General features: G+C 41.7%; 1 protein-coding gene across 5 annotated transcripts in view; it reads left to right on the forward strand.

Annotated features, from left to right (window-relative positions):
- The window catches only part of Unc5d (unc-5 netrin receptor D), a 522183-nt gene that overhangs the window by 440559 nt on the left and 57037 nt on the right, over window positions 1–24587 (forward strand). For 3 of the 5 annotated variants that reach the window (XM_057752764.1, XM_057752766.1, XM_057752769.1), the window contains 4 exons: window positions 10962–10976; window positions 11774–11959; window positions 16167–16544; window positions 20133–20217. In XM_057752764.1, the coding sequence (XP_057608747.1) occupies window positions 10962–10976; window positions 11774–11959; window positions 16167–16544; window positions 20133–20217 (664 nt within the window). The remainder of the gene's footprint in view (window positions 1–10961; window positions 10977–11773; window positions 11960–16166; window positions 16545–20132; window positions 20218–24587) is intronic. The other 2 variants (XM_057752765.1, XM_057752767.1) reach the window with 1 other exon arrangement.

Raw genomic sequence — 24587 nt, forward strand, 5'->3', positions numbered from 1 at the left:
CATGCTTAATTGCTGGATATGGCAACAGAATCGCTTAAACTGTTTTAATTTGTGATTTCCCTAAAAATAAAACCATGCCAGAATCAATGTGATTGCAAAAAGCTCCCAGAGGAATCCAGTCAGGGCTCTGTGAGCTGCATGGTTGGAAGTGCATTACACAAATTCAGGTTAGTCGTTCAGTGGAAGTGGGGGCTGGGTTTAAGACGACATGAATCATCACTGATGCAAAATCAAAGTCAATTATGAAGATAATTGAGAAACAACCTGTTCCTATATATAGCGGTACATATCATCTTCCACGCGCCCTGGTGGGTAGACTACATCATTCAGAGGGAGTTTTCTACACCGTTCTCCAGAACAGACAGGCAAAGGAGCTAGCTTTGCGTTGTAGGAAAGTACAAAGAGAAAGTGAAGTCTTAAGATATGTGTTGGCAAATCATAATGACAAACTGGGGAAAATATGCGCACTGCATAGCTCATGAAAGCACTTATTGTAAATGAGATAATTTAATCAATTACGTTTCCTAATGTACTAAACCGAATGTTTCATTTTCTGCTTCTGCACATCTTAAATTATCTTCAGGTGCTTTATGAGATTTAATCATAGTTAATAGAAACTTCATTACCATCAAATGTGCTTTCAATAAATGTTGTGTAACAATGTCAGGAGGTGCAGTGAAATATAGTAGGTTCTGAATGGCAAGCATGAACCCCCAGAGTCAAACTGAAAAATGGTTGCATTCTGAGAGTGAGACTCCTTGGAGGCTTGGAGAATGGGGTTTTCGGAGTGGCTGTAAACTCTTGAGGGGTTGCTGGATCAGCAGTTTCAACAAAAGAAGGGCACTGACAAGATTCAGGCTTACCCCAGAAAATGGTTCTGCGCTCTAATCTCTTTTCAGCGCCCTTCTACACAGTTGTTCTGTCTTGAGTGCCTACAAGACTGGAGACACGACTCAGAGGTTAAGAGCACTGACTGCTCTTCCAGAGGACCCAGGTTCAGTTCCCAGCATCCACATGGTGACTCACAGCCACCTGTAACTCCCATTTCTGGGCATCTAAGGCCATCTTGTGACTCTGCAAGCAGGCACTGTATTCGTATGGGGCATAGACATATACGCAAGGAAATACTCCTATATGCCTACATGTAAAATAAAAATAAATGAATCTTGAGAAAGAGAGGAAGACAGAAAAGAGAGAGAGAGAAAGAGGGAGAAAGAGAGAGGGGAAGGAAGGAAGGAAGAGAGGGAGGGAGAAAGAGAGAGGGAGGGAGAGAGGGAGAGAAAGAGAAGGAGGGGAAGAAAGGAAAGAAGGAAGAGAGGGAGGGAGGGAGAGAGGGAGAGAGAGAAAGAAAGAGAGAGGGAGGGAAAGAAAGGAAGGAAGGAAGAAAAAGAAAGAAAGAAAAAGAAAAAGTGTTTCAGCTGCCTCAGAGACATCTAAGGAACTAGTTCCAACTTCACAATTCAATTTGTTTTTCTCTGCCTCCATCTCTAGCCCATCCCTGCTATTATATTCTCCATTTTAGTAAACAGTTGACCACCAAGTCAATGGTCTGGGTCAAAACCTTAGTCTCTTCCTTCCTCGCCACCTATTTCCTTCTCTATATCCAACAAACCATCTCTGACTGCCTTCTCTGTGCTCAAACCAATCTCTGCTTCCCTGACTCCATCATTCCCATCCGTTTGCTCAACAGTTCCTTTTGCATCCTCACTATGTGCTAAGATAGGTTCTGCTGAGTAGAGAATCTGCCCTAAGCCCAACACACTGTGGGCTTCATAAAGTTCACAGTTTGGGTGAAGAAGAAGTGAATATGAATGTCAGAAAACACACCAAGTACGGGGCAATGATGTGACATGTTATGAAGAGAAATTAAGTAGAATGAGGACCTGGGGCAGGCTTTGAGGGAGGATTGCCTTTCTGAATAAAGTATTCAGAGAAAGACTAATAAAGTTGCATTTCAGAAAACACAAATAATCAAGGCAGCACACATCTGGAGTCCCTGGGGGTGAGTGCTCAGGTTAGTGGACCATCAGCAGGTGAAGGCTCTGAGGTAAGAACTTGCTTCCAGGCTCTGGGGGAGATATACAAAGGAAAGGTTATACACAACCAAGTTACAGAAAGAGTGGTATTAGTTAAGATCACAGAAGTGAGGTGAGAGAGGAAACTCCATTGCATCTTAGGCCGTCATAAAGATGGTGACCTTGACTCTAAAGGAAGCGGAAAGTCATTGAGAGAGATACGGCCTAATATTTTCAAAGATACACTGTAATTGCAGTGTCAAGTGTAAACCCATAGGGAAGCAGAGCAGAAGCAATCTATTACAATGATCCATTACAAAAATAATCTGTTAATATGCTTAAACTGTTAGAATAATCTAGGCACAAGATGATTGTGGCTTTGGCTGGATGGACAATGGTAACATTTGAAAAAGAAAGTCCTATTTTGAACCCAAGGGTTTTATGATAGACTGATATGAAAAAAGAAAGATGTTGTGGGTGATTCCAAATTTGGGGCTATGCATAGGAAGGATGGAGTTGGCATTACTAATACTGGGAACTTGATGACTAATTTTGAAAAAAGAGCCAAGAGTCCAGTTTGCGTGTCCTATTGGGAGCCAAATGGAGATTGGAACAGGAGGATGAATACAATAGTCCACAGGGCAGGAAAATGCATATTTGGGACTCCTCAGTGCCAGTATGATATTTAAAGCCAGCAGGTAGGTTGAGGTCAAGGCTTTAAGAATGTGAGTAAAGGAGAGCTGAGGATCAGGCTAGGGAAGACAGCAATACTTAGATGTAAAGGAAGTCAGAGTCACTGCAGATAAGACCACATTAGGAAGAGAAGATCCAAAGGAAAAGGAAATGATCCCACAGTCACAGGCAGTATAAATACATAATATCATGCATACACTGATGACAGGAAACGAAATGCAAAACTGTCTGAGAGACAAAGGGAACAAGTGGGAAGAGAGAAGTGGAATCTGAGGGAAGTATGTCCAAAATATACTATATCCCTGCAAAAAAATGGCCTTATAAAGCCCCAAATAATGAATATCAAAAAGTCAGGGTCCTGGGTGACGAAGTCAAGCTGTCTTCCTAGTAGAGATCTTCATTCATCTTACCCTGTCTAGTGTTTCCTTAAGTGAGCTTAGCTGAGCTTTTTGGAACTTAAATTCTGGGCAGATCTCCTGCCTGTTGAAGCCTTTTCAGGAGCCTACTAGCATTCGCTGAAGCACAGCACCTTCTTTTGACTAGTTTAACAATCTGCTGCTGGACTTCCTGGCCACCAAATTCAGTAGCTTTTCCACTGAGTGTGGGGCCTCAGGGACTCCTCCCCAATCCATGTTGGAACTTTGATTTTTGATCCTAGGCAGGTCTTGTGTAGGTAACCACAGCTGCTATAAGATGATATATGCAAAATCCATTCCATATCTAGAAGTCAGAATTTCACAGCTCTCCTCCTTGTCTGCCATCTCTTTACGGTTTTTTCTAGCATTTCTTCTACCATATTCCCGAGCCTTGGGGGGGGGGGGGGTAACGTCTATTGCTGAACAGCTTGGCACTTTGAATTGTTATGAGTCTTTTTTATTGATGACAACACACTACAAAAAGAAAAAAAAAATCCCTGATTGTATTTTAGAGCACCATAAATCTAATGGTTCAATATCATGATTGTTTAGCAAAATAACAATAATAGGTTTCCTCCTAGGACTGAGAGCTTCCCCATTCATGAGCCTTTGACCAGGTTTACAGTAATAGACCCATAATCCCTCCTATGGTGTAAACCTTTGTCCAATTGGAAAGCAATTTGTTACCTTCATAACCATCCTGCCACTGTTGTGCCGCTGGGCCTGTCTTGTCTGGTTGGCAAGGGTCTAGTGCCGTGTAAGACCATTGATATCTTTTTCCCCACAGCAGCTTATACAGAACCTTCTGGATCTATATAGGTGAACTCTCAGGGAGCAAGTTTTCTAGTCAATTGAGGTTAATTATATCCTGTATCCAAAGAAAATGGTGCCTTAAGCAATAGGATTTTGCTACCTAGTTATAGTGGGCACCTAAGAGCAATAGCAATGGTTTGGGTTATTTTGGGTACCCATGGGGTCTTCCTGACCAATAACAAGTAGGGAGGTATCCTGTCAGTGGCACTAAGATTTTCATGTAGAAAACCCATGTCTTCTGGGAGTAGCACACTCAAACAGGGGACTTTTATGCAAACACATGCACATACACGCACACACGTACACACGCATGCACACACACACATCTCCATAGTATTTTAACTGTCTTTCACTAGTGGATTCATATACGGCTTCTTCAAATATCCTTAGTTCTGGTGAATCCACTCCTTAATTTTTATTTTTTTTAATCTTGAGACCTAGTCTCACTATGCAGCCCAAGCTCAGGAAGATTGCCATAACTTCCTGGTTGCCAGTATTTCAAGCCAGTGCCATGATGCCTGGCCAGGACCGCGTCTCACTCATCATCTTAGTTGTTGAATTTACAATATTACCAAGATCAAAAATATTTATTAAGTTATTGTTCTGAGTTTTCCTGTTAATTCTTTACCGAGTAAAGCTTTATTAAAGTACAAAATCAAGAATGTTGCTTCTAGGTAGCCAAAGTTATTCTTTCATGAAGTAGGTATTTATGATATATAGTTAGATGTGACTCAATGAAGTGTGAAGGAAAAATCAGAAATGTCTTCTCCTTACAATGTAATACAAGATGGAAGTTGAATGATTAGAGAAAAAGGAAGTGAAGAAATTTGAAGACTCACCTACTGTGTGGTAGGATATAGCCACAGATTTGCATCCTGCAATAATTTCCACCTGGATGTACGGCCAAGGCCTGGCAACTAGAATCCTCTTCTTTTCACTCAAGAACTTTGCGTCCCATGGGTTTGTCTGCAGTACATTGGCTTGCAGAGGAGACTAATGTTTACCAGGTAGGCAACTCTCAGAAGATGGAAGCTCAGTACTCGCCCATACGGGCTTAATGTGTGGTCATTCTGCCTTGGGCTATAGACATGAGTAGTATTTTCAACCGGCAGGATTGTCTTTGGCTCATTCCTTTAAATCCTCCTCAGATTTCTGGCCCCTCTGAGCTAGCATGAGGCTAGCAGCACTGGTACTATTCTTCCAGCCACACTCTAAAACATTTTCTCCCTTATTTTGTCCGTCATTTTTCTTCATCCCGTGCTGATTATTTTCAATTACATAAGTACAGCACTTTCCTCAAATTGCATGATTTGCTTTGTCCTTCACAATCATTCTTCCTCTAAATCAATTCAGCACATATATGTGTGCAACATTTGTAATTTTCTTAGCGTTTCCGACTTTTTTTGCTATCTGATTTCTAGCACTTCATAAGTACATGCTTTTTCCTACTACCATTTTTAGTTATTTCACTGGCTCTGTCCTTAATGGAAATAATGGGATTTGTTCATTAAATGCCTCAGAAGCAAGCAAAGACACAAAGAACAGGGGATAGACCGGTGTGTTCTTTGGTACCAGTAGAACACCAGGGTCCTCACTAAGGCTGTGCATTCACAATCACTCTCTCCCCAATGTGCTGAAATTTATAGATGTGATGTCTTCAGTGGTCAGAAGAAAGTAACTAAGGTGAAGAAATTTACTCAAAAGCTAGAGTTCAAATCCGACTCTTTAGCTCTTTTACCTTGTACCTCTTCCATTAGTAAAAATACAGTACTTTTTCAGTTCAAAGATGAGAATTGCCAGTTAAACTACTGGACCCTTCACTTAAATTTAAATTTTGGGTAAACACATAATAATTTCTATATTGGCACTAGATATTACATGCAAATTACTTTATGATAATATTGTTAGTTATTGAACTGACAGTTTAGATTTACTTCTATATTTTTTTGAGGCAGGGTCTCAAACTTACAGTCCCGGTTAGCCTAGGGACTCATTATGTAGGGTAAGCTATCCTTGAACACACAGAGAGCCATCTGCTTCAGCCTCCTGGGTGCTAGGATTAGGACGTATACCATTACTCCCAGCTAGTTCTATATTTTTATTCAATATATCTAGCATCTATGCTAAAAGGAAAAACTTGTGAAATAGTCTAGTAGCCCTGTGTGCCACCTGCACTGCTGTGGGGAAGCTGCTTCCTGGATTGACCTTAGGTTGCCTTACTGTTGGGATTCTGGCTCAGTAGTTGGCTCTTGTGGCTTCCATTTGTTTTGCTTCTTCCTGGCTTCCCTTTCTGGAGATTTTCTTAATGTGGATTCCTTAGCAGTTCACTGCTGCTTACATTAGCATTTCAAGTTTGTTGGCCTGGTTTTCTACAATGGCAGGAGTGGTTCCTCCAGGACACCCATTGGGAGATCAGGCAGAATAGTGTGGATATAGTAGAAAGGTACCCCCATCTTCCTATACCAGGCCTTTGTAGCTCGAGGCCTGACGATAGGTTCCTGTCTGCTATATGTTAAACGTGATTTATGTTCAATTTGTAACATGTGAATTGAGTTAATTAATTAGCAAGAAAAATGAATATGTCTTTTACCTTAGAGGCTGGGAAACATGGGACAGATAAACTAAACAGCCCTGGCTTGACTCATTAGGTCATCGGTTACCACAGATGACTAGAGAGGGCTGTCACTCAAATTTATTTCTAAGAAGGAGCCTTGAAAGGTCAATTATTCCCCCAGCCAACTCTGATAAATAGTAATAATAAAAAATTAAGATAAAGTAATTGCAGACTGTTACAGAGTCCTGTTGAATTTTTAGAGACTTTCTGTAAGGCGATTTCACAATCTACCTTAGAAATATAGATATTTTAAACAACCCTCATTGTAGGAAAGGTCATTTTAATATCAAACCAGACACCTGATTGCTTTAATAAAAGGCCATATCCTCCCTTTCTATTCCTGGTAGAGATGGCAAGAAACTTTACTAGTTTCCTCTAAACAGATGGCCACTGAGTGCCTACTGTGGGCCTAGTCTCTTCTTGGAACAGCCCCTTATGCATCCCATCTCCAGGAAGCAAATGCTTCCTTCATTTTTTCTTCTTTCCTTTTCAAGGCCCAATTTCCCACCCTCTGTTTCTCTTCAGGAATTCCTCTGTGGGTGCTTTTTACTTCATTCATGATCCCTCCATGCTTTGCAACTTGGAAATAATAGGTTGCTCAATCAGGTATTTTGGTTGTTTTTTGAGTTATCTATAGATGTAGGTTATACTTAACTTTTTTTTCCCTCTCAGATATGCTGAAGCCTTTCATGCTCTGCCTAAAGCTTGTGTGACTTTTAGTAAAAGGAAAGTAGGGATAAGAGGAAAGGAAAAACAACAGTAACACAATGGTATGCAAAGCCTCGTTTATGAAATTGAAAGGCCCAGCACCCTGTGCCCACAAAGACAGAGTATCCCTGCTCAACCAATGCTTTCATTCAGAATCTCATGGAGCCAACAAATCAGCCGTTTCCTATGTGTGTCTGTGACAATTCTGTGTCTGTGAGAAGACTGACAGTTATAAACGCACATGCACAAATGGAAATAGAAAGGAAATTCTTTTGTTTTGGTTTGTTTGTTTGTTTATTCGAGACAGGAATTTTTGTATAGCAGGCCTGGTTGTTTTGGAACTAGCTCTGTAGACCAGTCTGACCTCAAACTCATGAAGATCCACCTGTCTCTGCCTCCCAAGTACTGAGCAGCCCAGCAGAAAAGGAATTCTTGAAGCACAGATTCTAAAAATCACCCTCAGATTCCGGTTTCCTCAGTACTATGCTCCTTCAGGCAAGCAAGCAATAAACAGTTGTGCACAAGGATTAGCAAGGTTCCTGGGAAATCAGAGAGAAAGTACTGCTTGTGAGGAGTTGAAAGCATTTGAGAAGATCAACCCAGCCATCATCCAGATAGCCATCAGTAAAATGTACCATCCAAAGTGTATTTTAGGCCCCCTAAGTCCTGTAAGTTCTAACGCTCATAGTCAAGCACAGTTGACTGCACCACCCAGGATAGAGTCAAGCCAGAGATGGGGACCTTGGGCTGGCACTTGGCAAGTAGGTAGATAAAGATGGGCAGATACTGCTGGAGGCATGTATATTACACTGACCTCTACACAGGGTCATTTATTAGCAGTACCCACCTGACAGGTAAGTCAAGTACAGTTGAATGTGGAAGAGCAGTGCAGTGATGGGTTAGGAGGACACAGGAGCAGATGTGGAGGCAGCTACATGTCCTGGGAAGTCACTGTGATATGCTATGTGCTATGCAGTCATGTGTCCCCGCAGCTCCCCTCAAAGGAATAGCCACGTCCCCATAGCCAAGTCAGTGCCCTCTGCATGCACATCCACTTGACTGAATATACTTGCATGTGGTAATTCTGCATGCAACTGTGGGAGTGTAGTTGTAACACACGCACACATGCATGCGCACACATGCACATAACTTTCTCCTTCTACTAGGAAGCTAGTAGAGAAAACATGGAGCTAACTCTTTGGTCTTTGTGAGCTCAGTCCTGAGCACAAAAAAGAAAAGAAAAAAAAAAAAAAAAAAAAAAAAAAACCTCTATTAGCTACCCAGAATCTATAGGGAAAACCACTCTATATGCACTCTATGCTCTTGAAATCTTAGAATTTGGCAAAGGGGAAGGAAGAGTGCACATCACAAGCAGGCAGATAAAAGAGAGAAGACGAGTCAGGAGAAAGAAGTATGGAAATTCACATTTACAAGAACTTGGGCTGTGGTTAAGGATACTGGGTTAAAACTCTTGATATATAAAATGGGGCCTGGAGTATTTGTATTTGTCATCCAGGCTGAAGCTGAAATACCAGGAGTCTATAACCATCTGGCTTTTGGACAATAACTGACTGAGAATGTGGGCTGTGTGTAAACTCCGTGCAAACACACGACAAAGTTGGCTCTCAATTTTTTTTTTTTTTTTGAACTGATGGAATTATTGCATACTGATCTTGGTGACTTCCAGATTATTCTTGTGAAATCAGTACCACTTTGCTCTTCTTTCTGTAGTAATTCCCGCCCCCCCCCCCGAGTCCCTCCCTGGTGGCTAATAGTTTTCCCAGGTGTCAGGGATATAAACTCTTCTGGGGCCAATGCTCACCTGCAAGTCTAGCTGACTTCTCTCCCTAGCCTAGCCAGAGTTCCCCTAATTAATAGGGTTTGTTGTTGTTGTCGTTTGAGACAGGGTTTCGTTGTAGCTTTGGAGCCTGTCCTAGAACTAGCTCTTTAGATTGGGCTGGCCTCGAACTCAGAGATCTGCCTGCCTCTGCCTCCCAAGTGCTGGGATTAAAAGCGTGTGCCACCACCACCTGGTTCCTAGTCAGTATTTTTAAGAATTTATATTTATTTTTAATTATGCTTACATGTGTGTCTTTGCATTGGTTTGTGCTCATGTGTGCAGATGCACACAGGCCAGAAAATGGGATTAGATGACCTGGAACTGGAGTTCTCAGCTGCAAGAACCAAACTCTCAGGTTCTCTCCAAGAATGTTCTTAAGCATTGAGCCGTCTCTCTGCTCCCTTTACTCACATGAAATATTTTTAATGTAATAATTTGTTCTTATAACTTAAGTCAGATGATTCAGAAATTTTCCTGGGAAAGGAAACCTGATAAACAATACATACCCTTAGTCGAAAGGGAAAGGATTGGAATGATGGTGATAATTCGGCCCCCTTATGTATCAAAGACCAAAATGGGAATCTGGAAGGGAAAGGCAGCTTTCCCTTGTCTCCCTCTTTTGTCTCACTGGGCTCACATCCAGTGATTTCCATTTTGAACTCTTGAATTTTACCTTGGTAATCTCCCTGGCTCCCAGCTCCAGTCTTCCTGTTTCAGTTCCTGGAACTCTAAGAATGCCTTTATCTCGACTTTACAAGCTCAGCAGCGAAGCAGCTGCAGCCAGTACACAGCCGGGCTGCTCCCCTGCATGTGCTCCTTTGCTAAGAAGGTGTGTGCTCCCCAGAAGTATCTTTTCAATGGTTTTCTCATCACTCAGCATTATACAAGGAAGGAAAAGAGCTAACTGGTCTCAATTCCAAGTCCGCTCACTGTGCCCGGTGTCCTGGTGTGATGTGTCTCCTGTGTTCAGTGTGCTCTCTGCCCTGAGTGTCATTCTTCCCTCCAAGGAAACACAGGGATGGAAGCATGACCAGGTTGGTGGATGCCTCCTTGTTCCTCCAAAAGATAGGCAGGCATAGCATGGAAATTCTGCAGTGGAGGTGTGGTTCCTGGTGTCCGCAGTTCTGGGGAATGGTGGCAGTGCGTCTGCCTGCCCCCATCCTGGAATTAGAATGAAGCTCTGCGTCTTACCCTGTTGCATGGCACAGCTTCACGATGCTTTGCTTATTAAACGTGTCTGTGGAACTCCTGACCTTTCAGGCCTGACTCCTGACGGCTGTACTCCTCTTTGCCCGATATTTTCATGTGTTTCCTGCACTACCGCTGATTTGGTTCCGCTTGGTCTCCATGTTTACTCTTTAATTTGGTAACACCTTATTTTATGGCCCACTAACTTCGTTGAAAATAAATTCACTTTATACTTGTGTGACTAGCATTACCCATTTGATAAGTACCATTTTAGGGTGCGAGGAATGCATAGTAAGTGTGATGCAATTACAAGGTAAATATATGATGTGTTTCTTTTATCCCCTCAGCCCAACCCTGGATGGCAGAATAATTATTTCGGACCCATTACGTGTACTTGCTACATAATCTGTTGGGAACTTAATTATGTAGTTATTTCTTGCCACCTTCCATTTCCATACACTCTGGGATGTCGCCTCTTTTAGGATTGCCTTGTTTCAGATAATTCTTCTATGTTGAGTTATCATAGCCATTTTCAATCTGCTTCTGGGATGAGCCACACCCAATATGTGTCTGGAAAAGAATTCAGCTGTAGCTTCTCCTGGGGGTTGGGGAGACATCCACATCCTAAAATTAAACTAACCTTTGTATTTTTGCTTTGCCCATGCATTCAATAGGATGGAGTAGGCGAGGTACGGGAGAATCAGCATGTGACCCCTAACAAGTGTCAGAGTCTAACAGTGGCTTGGTATAAGAAACCATTTCCCATAGACACAAGAGCCCATGGGGGAAAAAAATTTACCGAGGACATAAGAGCCCTCAACAATCAAAATATTCCTGTCTCACATAAAAACTGCTCTCGTGGCGATTACATATGCAAAACCAAGGTTATTGCTGTACTCTGATTGAGTATTTATATCAAAGTTGACATGCTCATAAACTCTAATCTCTTCTACCTCTCATACCGTGTTAGCACCCTACCCTAGACAGCTTTATGCTAATGCATGTGCCCTGAGCCCCCAATGAGCAGAGAAGCCCCCTTTTTTCTTTTTTTTTTGGTTTTTTTTTTTTTTTTTTTTTTTTTTTTTTTTTTTTTTTTTTTGTCATTTGTGTGAGTCTGTTTTCCCTCAAATAAAAATAAAAATATAAGAACACTTTTCAGGTAACTATGACTTCCTTAAATAAGTTAAGGAGTTGTTTGTTCTTACTAGAAAAAATGTTATATTCTTTGCAAAATTGATTCTCTCCAAGTCCATTACATGGTAAGCTACCTTCACACAGTTAAGATATTTGACTAGCCCTGCTCGGATTTATACAAGGAGCTTTAGAAACATGACTAGTATGTGAATGAGAGTCTAACTTGAAGCTAGCTTCCTGTGTGATCTGAGCAGTAGGCTCCAGACTCCAAGAGCATACCATGTTCTGTCCTGGGGTGGTTCTATGGCCTGAACCCGTCTTAGCCACTTAGGACTTCTCTTGTGTCTTTCAGGCATTGAAAATGCCAGCGACATTGCCTTGTACTCAGGCTTGGGCGCAGCTGTCGTGGCCGTGGCAGTCCTGGTCATTGGTGTCACCCTCTACAGACGGAGTCACAGTGACTACGGCGTGGATGTCATTGACTCTTCTGCATTGACAGGTGGCTTCCAGACCTTCAACTTCAAAACAGTTCGTCAAGGTCAGCGGCATAGGTCCCCCAACACCTTATCCTCAGGACCATGGGCCTCACTCACACAGGGGTCCCCATGTTCTTGACCCTGTGTGAAGGTAGCTCTTGGTCCTGGGAGCCGCTACCAAAGTGTTTCCATTCATGACAACACCAAATTTGATAAAATGATCTTGTTGGTCCTCAGCGACTGTGAGGATGCATTGATCTCAATTTATTATTAGCAATATTCCAGTGAAGTAGTTCAACCTTTGATATTTAGAATGCTTAATGAGCTACTGTTCTCAAATTATCCAACTTTTATTTTTTTTTAAAGATTTTATTATGTATACAATACAGTGTGCTGCCTCTATGTATGACTGCATGCCAGAAGAGGGCACCAGATCTCATTGTAGATGGTTGTGAGCCACCATGTGGTTGCTAGGAATTGAACTCAGGACCTCTGGAAGAACAGTCAGCATCCTTAACCTCTGAGCCATCTCTCCAGCACCCCCAACTTTTATCTTTAAAGAAACCTGAAATACTTTATATGTTTAAGAAATACTTTATATGTTTAATTTCATTAACTAAAATACTCAGCACTAAAGGCTGAGGAAACAGCTGTAGATCACAACTTCCCAAGCACCTTTATTATATAGATTTTATAATTTACTCATTTTGAATAAGTAAAAAGGATTTAAAGGATATCTGGGGAGTCAGTTAGGCAATGACAAAATGAAATTCCAGGCTAAAGGACTTTCAGCTACTGCCAAGTTCAACCAATCTTTTGTTGTAGGGAAAGAAACATTTTTCATGTCAACTCACAGCCATGCTCTTTCTCAAAACAGAGAGTCATTTAATGCTCTATTATGAGCCAAACCTGTTCCTGAATTCAAGGTGGGATAGGACATATTTGGTTTTAATTTAAGGCAAAGAGAAAGTGTTTCTCTTCAAAGGATGGAGTTTTCTACCTTGAGACTCATTACCCATGCCATGGCTTTTATTTCTCTTCATAGTGTGAGTATTGCCTCTCCTACATGTTGAAGACTTTCTGTGCCCACTGTCTGTTGGGCAGACAGGCTACTGAAGTACAAACCCAAACCTGATACAACAGCAATTAAGACATGACTAGGAGAGATGGGCTTCTCCCCTTGGCTTTTATTTCTGGGCACCTCTGTGTTAAGCTGCTATTGTTGAGCCAGTATGTGTACAAGTCCCCTTGTTTTAAAGCCAGTTGTATTATCATATGAAACAGCTATGAGGCAAAGCAGTTATTCTGAGTCACCGCTTCACAGCTATAAAATGAGATTGCCAACATCCTCCTCACAGTGTTCTTGTGAAATCGAGTTTGCCTAGAATAACACGGGGAAGCCCTTGGCATTTGGGAAGAGCTCATATTCTGAATATAGCACTACATGGTCACATGTCCTCCGATCAAAGGATATCAGCATGTTCTGTGGAACAGCAAGTAACACATACAGGAGGTTGGCAGTGACCTTTTCTGAACATGCTTGGGAAACAGTGATTTACATAAGTTGGACATGTCTCCTCCTGAAGGAGTGTGTCAGAATGTTGGTATATTGTGAATCTCTAAAAGAATCACTTCATCAGATCATCTGACCATCCTGTTTATTATTTGTCTAAGAATTTCATAAATATAATAATAGAAGATAAAATATATTTCTAAAACTGTTACTCTCCCTATATTCATTGACAATGAACTTCATTTTTATAGACTGTGACTTTAACCTCCACTGTCCTGAAGATGATATCTTCATGAACACGACTAGTACCCCAGGCAGGGGAACACCAAGAATGTTAGGCAGAATGGTGTCCCAGTCTCATTTCTGCAATGAAACTGTAATGAAATACCTCAAAGAAAAGAAAGTCAAGGGAAAGAGGGTTTATTCATCTGGAAATTGCAGATGACAATTCCATCATTGCTGGGAAGTCAAAGGTTAGAATTGGAAGCAGCTAGTCATGTCCACAGTTTATAGCAGAGAGAAATGAATGCTATGTTCTTCCTTGTGCTCAGCCCACTCTCTCCACTCTTATAGGGTTCAAAACCCGAACCCAAGGAATGATGCTGCCACAGTGAACATGATATTCACACATTAGTTAACAATCCAGACAGTTCCCCACAGACATTCCCACGGGTCAATCTGATCTTGATAGTCCTTCATTGAGACTCTCTTTTCAGGAGTTTCTATGTGTGTCAAGTTGCCAGTGAAATTAAAACTAACCTTTACAAGCATAATCTACTATGGTGTGGTCGAATACAGCCTCAATGCCTAGCACTGCAAAATAAGTAGACAGATAAGAAGATAGAAAGGAGCCAGACAGAATAGCATGCTTATATTAAAAGAGGAAAATGGTTTCTAAAGAGAAGATAGGGGTAACCAGAAGTGTGTGTGTATCTGTGTATGTGTGTTGGTGGGGAGAGCAGGTAACTGGCCCTAATCAGGCTTAAATTAAGTTGCCAGTCAACATTTTCTATTATAGATTTGTGCATGTGAGTGTGTGTTTTGTTTGTCTATGTTCTCTCATTCTTTTTGTCTAGTTCTCTCTCTCTCTCTCTCTCTCTCTCCCCCCCCCCGTCTCCGTCTCTCTTTCTCTCTGTGTGTATGTGTCTGTGTGTGTCTGTGTCTGTGTGTTTCTGGTGATGGGACCCAGGACTTCACATATGCAAGGCAAGTTTTCTACCACTGTGCCACGCCCCTAGCCTCGTACATACATCTATACCGAGCTACATTCCTTGTCTGTGCTGTCTACATTTCAGAAATAATTCCCCCATATGCTAGGCGAGTCTTTTAAGAGTAGTCAAATAGTCAAAAATTATGCTTCGAAAGGTGGGAGTTTGTGATCAAATAACCAGGAGATTTGGGGCTATGAGATTTTGAAGTTTCCATGGAAACTGCTGTTCCATACTGTTTTCAAATGTGTTATGTTCTTCAGTCCCTCTTTTACTTGGGAAGAGCAAGGTTATCATCTGTTGAACTCAGTGTGGTTCTGTTAAAAAGGACTGATTGATGGTGGCTGCATCTCAACACAACAGCCCAAACATGGAGAAAGGGCATCATCAGAGGGCCATTAGCACTACATTCTCACGTCTTATTTATTTTCGCTATGATTCTTGGTTCTTAGCGCATCCCGACGGGCACCATGCAAAAAGTCAAGGTGATAGATCCTCTCTTGGTGCTTGTACAAATTAGGAAAATAGAAAAACAAGAGAGACTAATGCAGTGCTGTCTAGCACTGAAACATTTTCAAAAATATCATATTTGAAACAATTTTTTTGGTCAGGTCCCAAAGGGAAATTTTTTAATATGATTTGGGTTTCAATTTGAGCTGTCGTATTGATGAACTGATATGGGTGGGAGGCTCGGGAGGGAGGGATGTTCAGTTATTTACTAATAAATGAGATTACTTCATCACGAGAAAATATCACAGGCTTCGATTAACATTTGGCTTGGGAGAAAAAAAAATGGTGAACCCAACAGATGATTAAAACCCCAGTCCAATTTCTTCTGTTTTTATGAAGATTGTTTAGTTCATTTGTTTTAAGCCAGAAAGGTTACCTTTCTGACATGCCTCCACATCCAAGCCACGCCAGTCTCCACTGGAGCATTCATTCCCAGCCAGAGTGCGGTGTGTGATGTTCAAGGACACTGGCTCCTCAGACAGTGATTGGTAAAGTCCCCTGAACTATTCTCTCCGAGGCATCTCCCCGACCCAGCTCCAGGAACCACTCAGAATCCCACAAGGGATTTCCCACAGCCTCTATGGGCTCATATAAGCAACACTAAGTCACCACACTGTGGCATCTCTTGCTATTTAAAAGGAGCAGATGTTATTTTTGCTGGATTGCAAAACATCTTTCTCATTTCTTCTTCTTTTTTATACCTTTTCCTTTGCCAGTTAAAATAATCACACAAACACTACCTGATACAGCCGCCCAATCTAGTGTCCAAATTGAATTCCTTATCTTGAAAAGAAGACATGCAGAGTCCTGGGTATGAAGGGGTGGGGCCCATGGCACTCAAAAAACAACCTGGAAGGCCAGAGGTCCCCATTCATTTCCCAGACACTGGTGTGTGACTCCATCTGGGTGAGCAGAGCCAGCTGCTGCCTATCAGTGCACCCAACACCCATGCATATTCTCCGTTAATAGAAGCAACAGCAAAAGAGGAACGGGGGTGTCTTTTAGTGTCTGAGTGACAGATCGATCTTGTCTTACCAGGAAACTCTCTACTCCTGAATCCGGCTATGCAGCCAGACCTGACAGTGAGCCGGACATACAGTGGGCCCATCTGTCTACAGGATCCGCTGGACAAGGAGCTCATGACAGAGTCCTCGCTCTTCAACCCTCTCTCTGACATCAAGGTTAAAGTCCAGAGCTCATTCATGGTTTCCCTAGGAGTGTCGGAGAGGGCCGAGTACCATGGCAAGAATCACTCTGGGACTTTTCCCCACGGAAACAACCGCGGCTTTAGTACAATACATCCCAGAAACAAAACACCGTACATCCAAAATCTGTCGTCATTGCCCACAAGGACGGAGCTGAGAACAACTGGTGTCTTTGGCCATTTAGGGGGGCGCTTAGTGATGCCAAATACAGGTGGGTGGTAAGTGTGTGTTTGTACCTTTTCCTTGTTTGTGTAAAGGTTTTTTTTTTTTTTTTTTTTTTTTTTTTTTTTTTTTTTATAAGTATGCAGTAAGATCCCTCTGATTCATTGTGGGAAGGCGTTAAAGGTTGTGGCTACATTTGGCGTACACACAGCTCAAAAGTGCTCCCGAAATAGGCGGAGCCTTCTCTGTGCCTGCAGGGACAGAACAACATGTGTGATGCTGCTGATAGCCATCTTTTCTCAGGCAGTATGGGTGAGCTGCCGGGTCTGAGACCCTTTGGAGTATGTTACCTAAAGGATGATAAGGAGGAAGCAAACACAATCCTTTGTTACAATCTACAAGTGCCATGCCTATTCATTATGTGTGTGTGTGTACATAAACTGACAATTTAGCGCAAGAACAGTCACGCGACTCATTTTCTGGCCTATGAGCCATCTCCATGGCAGTGACCTTTGATAATCACATTAGTTTTTTTTAAATTATTATTTCATTGGTTCTTGGCAAACAATGATGATGAATCTTTGCATTACCATTCTTTGAAAATCAAGCATCAGTTGGAGGCCGATGTCATCAGCACAACTAATTTCTAAATATGTGTTTCCCTTCTTTGAGTATTAAGGGAGGAGATTTTCTGGATATTTGTACTGGATATTTGTACTGGATATTTGTACTGGATATTTGTACTGGATATTTTAGAACCCTGGCATAGATCACTTTCAAAACGGCATCCTAGATATAGATTGATCTTCAGGGTTGCTGCCTGAGACCCGAGTAAAGGATAAAAGCAACTGGTTTCTCTCTTCTGAGTTCTAAGCCATGAGAACTAACAGTGTGATGAGCCCCAGGTGCACATTGATGGCTGAGAGGGACAGGACCGTTTAATCTGGCCCTGTTCTTACACAGAAATTAAATATAAAGCCAAGGTTTTAAAGAGTGGAAATGGCCACCGTTTTATTTCATAAAATGAATTCTGGGGCAGGGCCAGTTTCACGGTATGAGAGCCTGTCTGGTCACTTTCTGAGTTGAAACTGAACTTCTCTTAACTTGACAGATGTTGCTTTGCTCTCCCCCAGATTACTTGTGTCCTCTCAAACACTGTTCCAAAATATACTTTATTTCTGAAATATCGAATGAGTGCCAAGACCAAAGCATTCATTGCCCATATTTGCTTAATTTTCCTTAAAGAAACACAGAAATGAAAATTAGGAGAAACAAAAGATGTTTCTTTTCCCTTGTCTCCCTTTGAGGAACATTCATATTATATAAAATAAAACTCAGTTCGCTTGTCAGTCATAACCATGAGCGGGAAATTTTCAAGTCTACTGACAAGAACCACCAGACGAGATTGCAGCTGTACAGTGCAAATGAGGTTTAGGAAAAAGAAATGTAGGGAATTGAAACATGCTCCTTGTTATTTGCGGGGCATAAATGCAAACCATGCCCTGGGGAACTGGAGAGCACAGAAAGCATGGCAAAGAAATTAGATTGCTCTAATGCCATCCGTCCCAAATTGCCAGGCAGTGCACTCTGGAGATCATTTATTATGCAAAGTATGAAAGAAGAAATTCAGACAGGTGGTTCTGTTGTTATACCAAATTTAAAAAGAAAAAAAAAAACACCTGTCAGAGTAGCTGGTAGCGTTAGGGAGCTGCAATTTTTTTTTTAAATCAAAGGGAATTGGTGAATGGCATGTTGCAAATGGAAACTTCTTGAAGGGACCATAGGCATAAAACATTCCCACTGTGTTTTCTTTTTCATACTTTGCTCTACCATCCTTGTTCCTGTGATGAGCTGTCTTCAGCCTCCATGTTTGAGGGCTAATATAAATTATGATTGAAGGAGAATAAAAAAATAAAAGAGCCAATGAACAAGCTTCTTGATACAGGCTGAATTTAGGAAGAACCTGAATAAGGCTTCAATCTAAACAAAGGGAGTGAAGCTTACTTGAAAGATGAGATATGAGAGGACCCACAAACAGCCTGGGGCAACGACGGTCAACACAAGACAGCATAACTCAGAGCCTGGGTTTATGCTATGAAGTTTGAATCCTTTGCATACATTTTCATACTGGTGATATGTTTATTCCATGTCAGGGAATGTGCTAAGTGTCGTTAATGTAATGTGACACGGTTGTCTGCTGGTCTGCTGAGCTTCTACAGAGAAATCTTCATATTTCTGTGTAATCACAGTATAGAGATCCTGAAGAAGAGGCCATAGAGAGACAAAGGCCAAACTAAGAGAAGGCTGAATGACTAGGACATAGGTTCTAGGTGACATATGAACATCCAGAATATCCCAAGTTACAGTCTGTCTTCAATACCAGGAAAAGATACCTACAATGGAGACCATGCCATTCGGTAGCTGCAATTAAGGAAGAATAGCAAATGGAAGGAACATCTGATTGGAGGTCCCCAGCTTGTCAATTACAGTTATCCCACTATTGATGTAAAGGTGCAGAATAGAAATGCATCTTCTTACTGAAAAGCTGTGAGCAGGATTTCAGTATGCCCCATCCTTACTTCTGTGAAGGGTATTGACAGTCACTAGCGTGTTACTGAATAATGATGTAATTGTGAATCACAAGTGACTTGATTCACAATAAGTCTCGCACTCCTCGACTCTGTAGCTGCTGCACACACAGAGAGAAGAACAGGAAAAGCTTGTCAACAGCAACCTGTAAGCTTTCTCTGTCATTATCTCTAACAAAAGGAATAAGGGTAAAAGCGGCATTGCTCAAAGCATAGGATGCCCAGAGATTTTTATTTTGTGTGGCGCTCTTACTGTTTCTCTAGTTCATTTCTTTTTGTAAAGAGAAAGTCACACTCAAGAGAATCCTCTCTTTCTTTGTCCAAAGTAAAGGATTTTCTTCATAGTCATAAATAGGAAATTGGAGACATTTCACACGCAGTAGTGTAGATTCACGATGACATGGCATGTGTGTGGTTAAGTCACTGTCTCTCCTTTGACAATTCCCGACTGCTGCTTGCAAATTTAAAGTCACATTAATTGCACAATGACACAGAATATCCTAAAACTTCTCAGACTCTTGGTATTTTTCCTAATTCCTTTGAAAAAGATGTGATAATTCACATAACCCATTCCTCAATTTACTTGCAGATGTTGCTTGTAAGATGATCTCATTCCAGGTTCAAGGAAAATATTAACTTACCCATCAACACAGACACCCTCTCTGGAAATGAGAACAAGACATATAACTACATTTTATTTTTAATTTGGGAGAAAGTTAGTTGAAGGGCTGATAAATTCTTATATTGTCAGGTATATTTGGTAGTTTCTGGTCTTGGGATAGCCAGTCTTTTAAGGGAACTGAATGATGCTGGCAAGATTTCAGATAAAAATGAACATTGAATGTGCTCTCTTTTGGACACTGATATAGAGTAAGGGTTTTCTCATGTTTTTTAGAGGTCTTCAAGGTTTGTTATTTATAAATCATAAATCAGTAGAGAAACTCTTTTGTGTGGGTATCAATAAGGTGCCCAAATAGCATGCTTCAAATTAATTGGGCTATTTTTGTATGACCTCTTGGCTTTTTTTTTCCTTCTTCTTTTCATCTTAGGGGTGAGTCTACTCATACCTCATGGCGCCATCCCAGAGGAAAATTCTTGGGAGATTTATATGTCAATCAACCAAGGTGAACCAAGGTGAGAGACTGAGAAGGCCAGCATATTAATCGTTCCTTGATTATCCAGTGGGACTTCTGCAGAAAATCTGAGTTTATTGTTCAAATGAGGAAAAGAGGTCTCGGGATGAAGCAGTGACAGGAAATACAGTTCCGCATTGCATCTTAAGGTTATTGGCATCTAAACAGGAGGCACCAAGTGGGAAACAGTGAACTGGTCGACAGATGCACAACCAGTAACTGTGCTTAAACTTCCCCACAGTGTCACCTGCACACAAAATTAAATGACCTTTGTAGGTGCTGCTTGGTGCACAGCACTGTGTGGGGTCCTCAAATGATGCTACCCTGACTCTTCAAGTTCATCAGAAGGCCCACTCCTTACAAGCTGGGAGACAGTTTCTTAGATGATTTTCCTAAGTGTTGGGAAATATAAATGTGGTCTTCAATAGCTTTCAGGTCTGACCGATTTCAACAGCATTAAATTCAATTACATGAACAAATACAAATCTTGTCACATACTCTTTTTAATGAAAGTAGTTGGCTATTTTCTTACTGCAACTCTAACATTTCTAGAAATGTTGCCTTCTTCCACACAAGATAAAGCTAGCTACTCTTTAGAAAGCAATTTGTCTCATAAACTGGATACATACCTCTGGCATTTTTAGTCATAACATCTTGGTTGTTTTAAAATAGATTTTCTGTTGTTGTTGTTGTTAGTATGGAATACATGAAAGAAAAATACTGGAAAGAAAAAGAGCCAGAGAAGCAGATGGTTGAAACAGATTCTTTTATAGTGATTTATACAGAAGGATTTGTGGGCATCCAGTGGTTCTACCTAGCTCTTCTATGGGGTTTAAAGAGAATGCACGACAATATTCCGCGAGCTGGTTATTAGTGAATCTCTCAGGGGATTTAGCGTGTGGCTGTGCTATGATGGGCACTTGAAATACATTTTCGGTTGTGTAGAAATCGGTCTGTACCTATCTGTATCCACCTCCCTTGATGCAGCAATAGCCTAGATACAGGTGAACAAGCCCAATTGGTTAGCATGGACCTTAAAAGGCAAAAGGTAGCCCTTGTAGAGGTGCTGATGGCTTAAGGAACTGCAGCTGGCAGATATTGGGAACACACTCAGAGAGGTTAGCTTTGTTTTGGCATGCAGTACCAGGCATTGAGCCCGGGTACTCAAGAATGCTAGGCAAGTGCTGACCCAGTGAGCTGCATCCTCGGCTCAAGGGACAGAGAGAGCTGTGGAGAGTTTCACACAGTCTTAGGGAAGTTAGTTACTTGATTGAGGTTGCTGTCTCATCTGTATGTTTTTAACTCATCGTCCCTCCAAAAGTCAAGTAGAGTCATCCCTCAGCATCCACAGAGGTTTGCTTCCAGGAGACTACAAAGAAACCAAAACCCCAAGATGCTCAAGTACCTTATATAACGTGTCACAGGATATATGTTTAACCTATGCTCACTCTCCATCATGCTCTCTGTCACCTGTAGATTACTGAAAATGTCTGATACTTTATTGTGCTGAGATTAAAACTCTGCCCGTTTACAGCACAGACGAGATATTTTGATTTGAGGCTTATTGTCTACAAATGTGGAAGCAGAGGATACTGAGTACTTACTAAGGTGAACCAGTCAATCCTCCCTGAGTCATGGCCTTCTGCCAATTCCAACTTCCCTACCCTTTCCCTTCATTGTAATCGATCTTCTGGGTCTGTGCTCAGCTCCTTCCATTCAAACCCATCCCCAGTGCCTTCCACCTCATTATGAGAGCCTGCCTAGGGCTACTTCACATTTTTCTGAGACACCTAATTTACAGCGCACCTCCATCCCCATCTCTTTCTGGAAGCTTCCCCATCCTAAGAGGTCAGAACATGAAATGTGCCAGCAGGCATCAAGTATATGAGGACTTAAAATGCTCAAAAATATTGGAGAGGAATGATTGCATAGGGCACCCTGCAATTTTAAGGTGAGACAGAATACTGCCTATGAACTCACAGAGTCTAATAACCTTGAAAGACAGGTTGGCCTAATGAGGTCACTCCATGGGCCACCCTTTGCCTTTTAAGTTTCATGCTAACCAATTGGGGTTGTCCATCTGTATCTAGACTATTACTGCTCTCTAGGGAGGTGGATACAGTTAGGAATGGTTTCCCTAAGTTTTTACATCAGTGATGTGTGTGTGTTTTCCTTCCTATTTTACTGTGGAAACATAGAATGGTAAAAGGGACATGTTTCCTATTGTAACCTGTTAATGTGTCTTGTATCCTGACAAAATGGTCACTCTGGGCTACAGGCTAGCCTGCTTCCTTTGTAATCCTCACTCCCCCTTTGAGTGACACCAAATTATTTGAAAACTGCTAAAAATAGAAAATGCCTTTCTGTTCCCATTTTTTTTTGTTGTTGTTTGTTTGTTAAGCTGAGATAAATTTTTCCGTCTAAGCCAAGAAGCTGCTTTAGATCAGTGTTCTTTAGCTTTTAATCTTCTGACTAATCAGGAAAAGGCCATTGTGGTGTCTTCCTTTGTAATATCACTTGAAAATCCATTTTCATTTTATTCCATCCATCTGTCCGCATAAACTTGCCTCTAAATCCGGCACAGAGCAAAAATCTGCTGCCCCATTTCATCCCATCCCTTTGTGTCGGGGGTGTGAACTGGATTTGTTGATACTTACAATGTTGCCACACAGAATACAGCGGATCTTACAAACGTCTTTACACTATATTTAGATTCAGACCTACCATGCCTTCCTCCTTACCCCATTTCTATTATCCCGCTCTAAGTGCCCACCTCCATGTGGAACTCTAGACTTTCTGCCTGATTTGTGTGGCTGTAGATAGGGAATTAAAGACACGAAACAGCCCTGTTATTAAGGGAATCTCTCCTGGCTCTCTTTTCAGGCTTCGATGTGTGTGTGAATGTGTGTGGTGTTCATGTGTGTATTGGTACATAGATGTGTGATTCATGTGCATATTTACCAGACATGATGGCTTGAGAGGTAGCAGGTGGCAGAAGGCTGCAGCAACAGCTAAGAGTTCACTTTTTAAACTGTAAGCTGAGACAGAAAGAACACTGAGGAGAGCAGGAGGATTTTGAAGCCCCTAAGCTGGCCCACCCCTGCTGCCCCTACTGCCTGATGACACAAGGTGATAAACCTCCTCCACCAAGGTTATGCCTCCCCAGCAGTTCCATCAGCTGGGGAGCAAGTATTTCAAACATGTGTCTATGGGGGGCCATTCTCATTCAAAACACCACAGTTCTCAAAATGTTTTAGGGTTGGAGCGTTTCTGATTTGGGGTTTTCAGGTATTCATTAGGTACCATTGCAGTTGAAAGAGTCATGGGAATAATGAAAATAGAGTAGGTTCTGAATGCACCATATGGGCAGACTTAAGACAAGGAGGCAGGAGGGGGCTGCTTTCTGTAGATGTCATCTGAGTCCTGTCTGAAAAGATGAGAAAGAGGTCTTAATGGTATCTTTCTCTCTAAGGAAATTCCTGATGGCTGTAAGTCGAGGTGTGTGTGTGTGTGTGTGTGTGTGTGTGTGTGTAGTCTTAAAGAGTGACCAGACCTAAAGGTTCATCCCTGGTTAGAGTCACTCTGGTGTCACAACACTGCTTTAATTGTCTTTCTTTCAACCGCACCACAGCCTTGCTACAGACGGGAGAACTAGCTTCATGCTATAAACAGACTGGGATAGGATGGCCTCCGGGATGGGGAGTGGACTGGTCCCTAGAAAGTGAATGGTGATAGTATCGGGGCCTTCAGGGGAGATTTGCGGATGAAAAGCCTCAGTTTCCCGATGGAGATTGCACATTATCTAGACCACAGGCTCCTGACCTAGGGGCTCTGTGCACACGGTGACTCGAGCAATGGCTCTCAGTGAAGTTCACCTCAGCTTCTGTGCTCCCATTCAAAACATCTGGGCTAAAGTTTTTGTTTTATGTTTTCTCAGATATCATGGGTGGGTGGGGGATTTCATCCTTTATAGATTAACCAATTTCTAACCATTTTATAAAAGTCAAATTATTGGTATTTAAGTAGAAGGATTTCATGCTGTGGCCCTTTCCAGCTATCCTACATTAAGAACATTGTATGTCACATTAGATAGACCAGTCCTCCTCACCCTGCTTTCTGCATCCCACCCTACCAACGGTTGGAGAGTAGAGAACTGGACCAGAAAATTATTATGGGGAGCTTTCTTCTGAGAAGCAATAAAATGAAACCAAAGGCAAACATTCGTTTCTTTTTCCAATTACACTGTCATGTGGATATCCCAGACCAAATTCTTAGACCAGCATCGGAAATGTAAGTGATCTTGCTGACAGCTTGACAAAAGGACACATATTTTGGCATTTGGGTGCAGCAAGGATGGGATATTTCAACTAT

Source organism: Chionomys nivalis, chromosome 20, assembly GCF_950005125.1.
Source record: "Chionomys nivalis chromosome 20, mChiNiv1.1, whole genome shotgun sequence".
In the NCBI taxonomy this organism is placed as follows: domain Eukaryota; kingdom Metazoa; phylum Chordata; class Mammalia; order Rodentia; family Cricetidae; genus Chionomys; species Chionomys nivalis.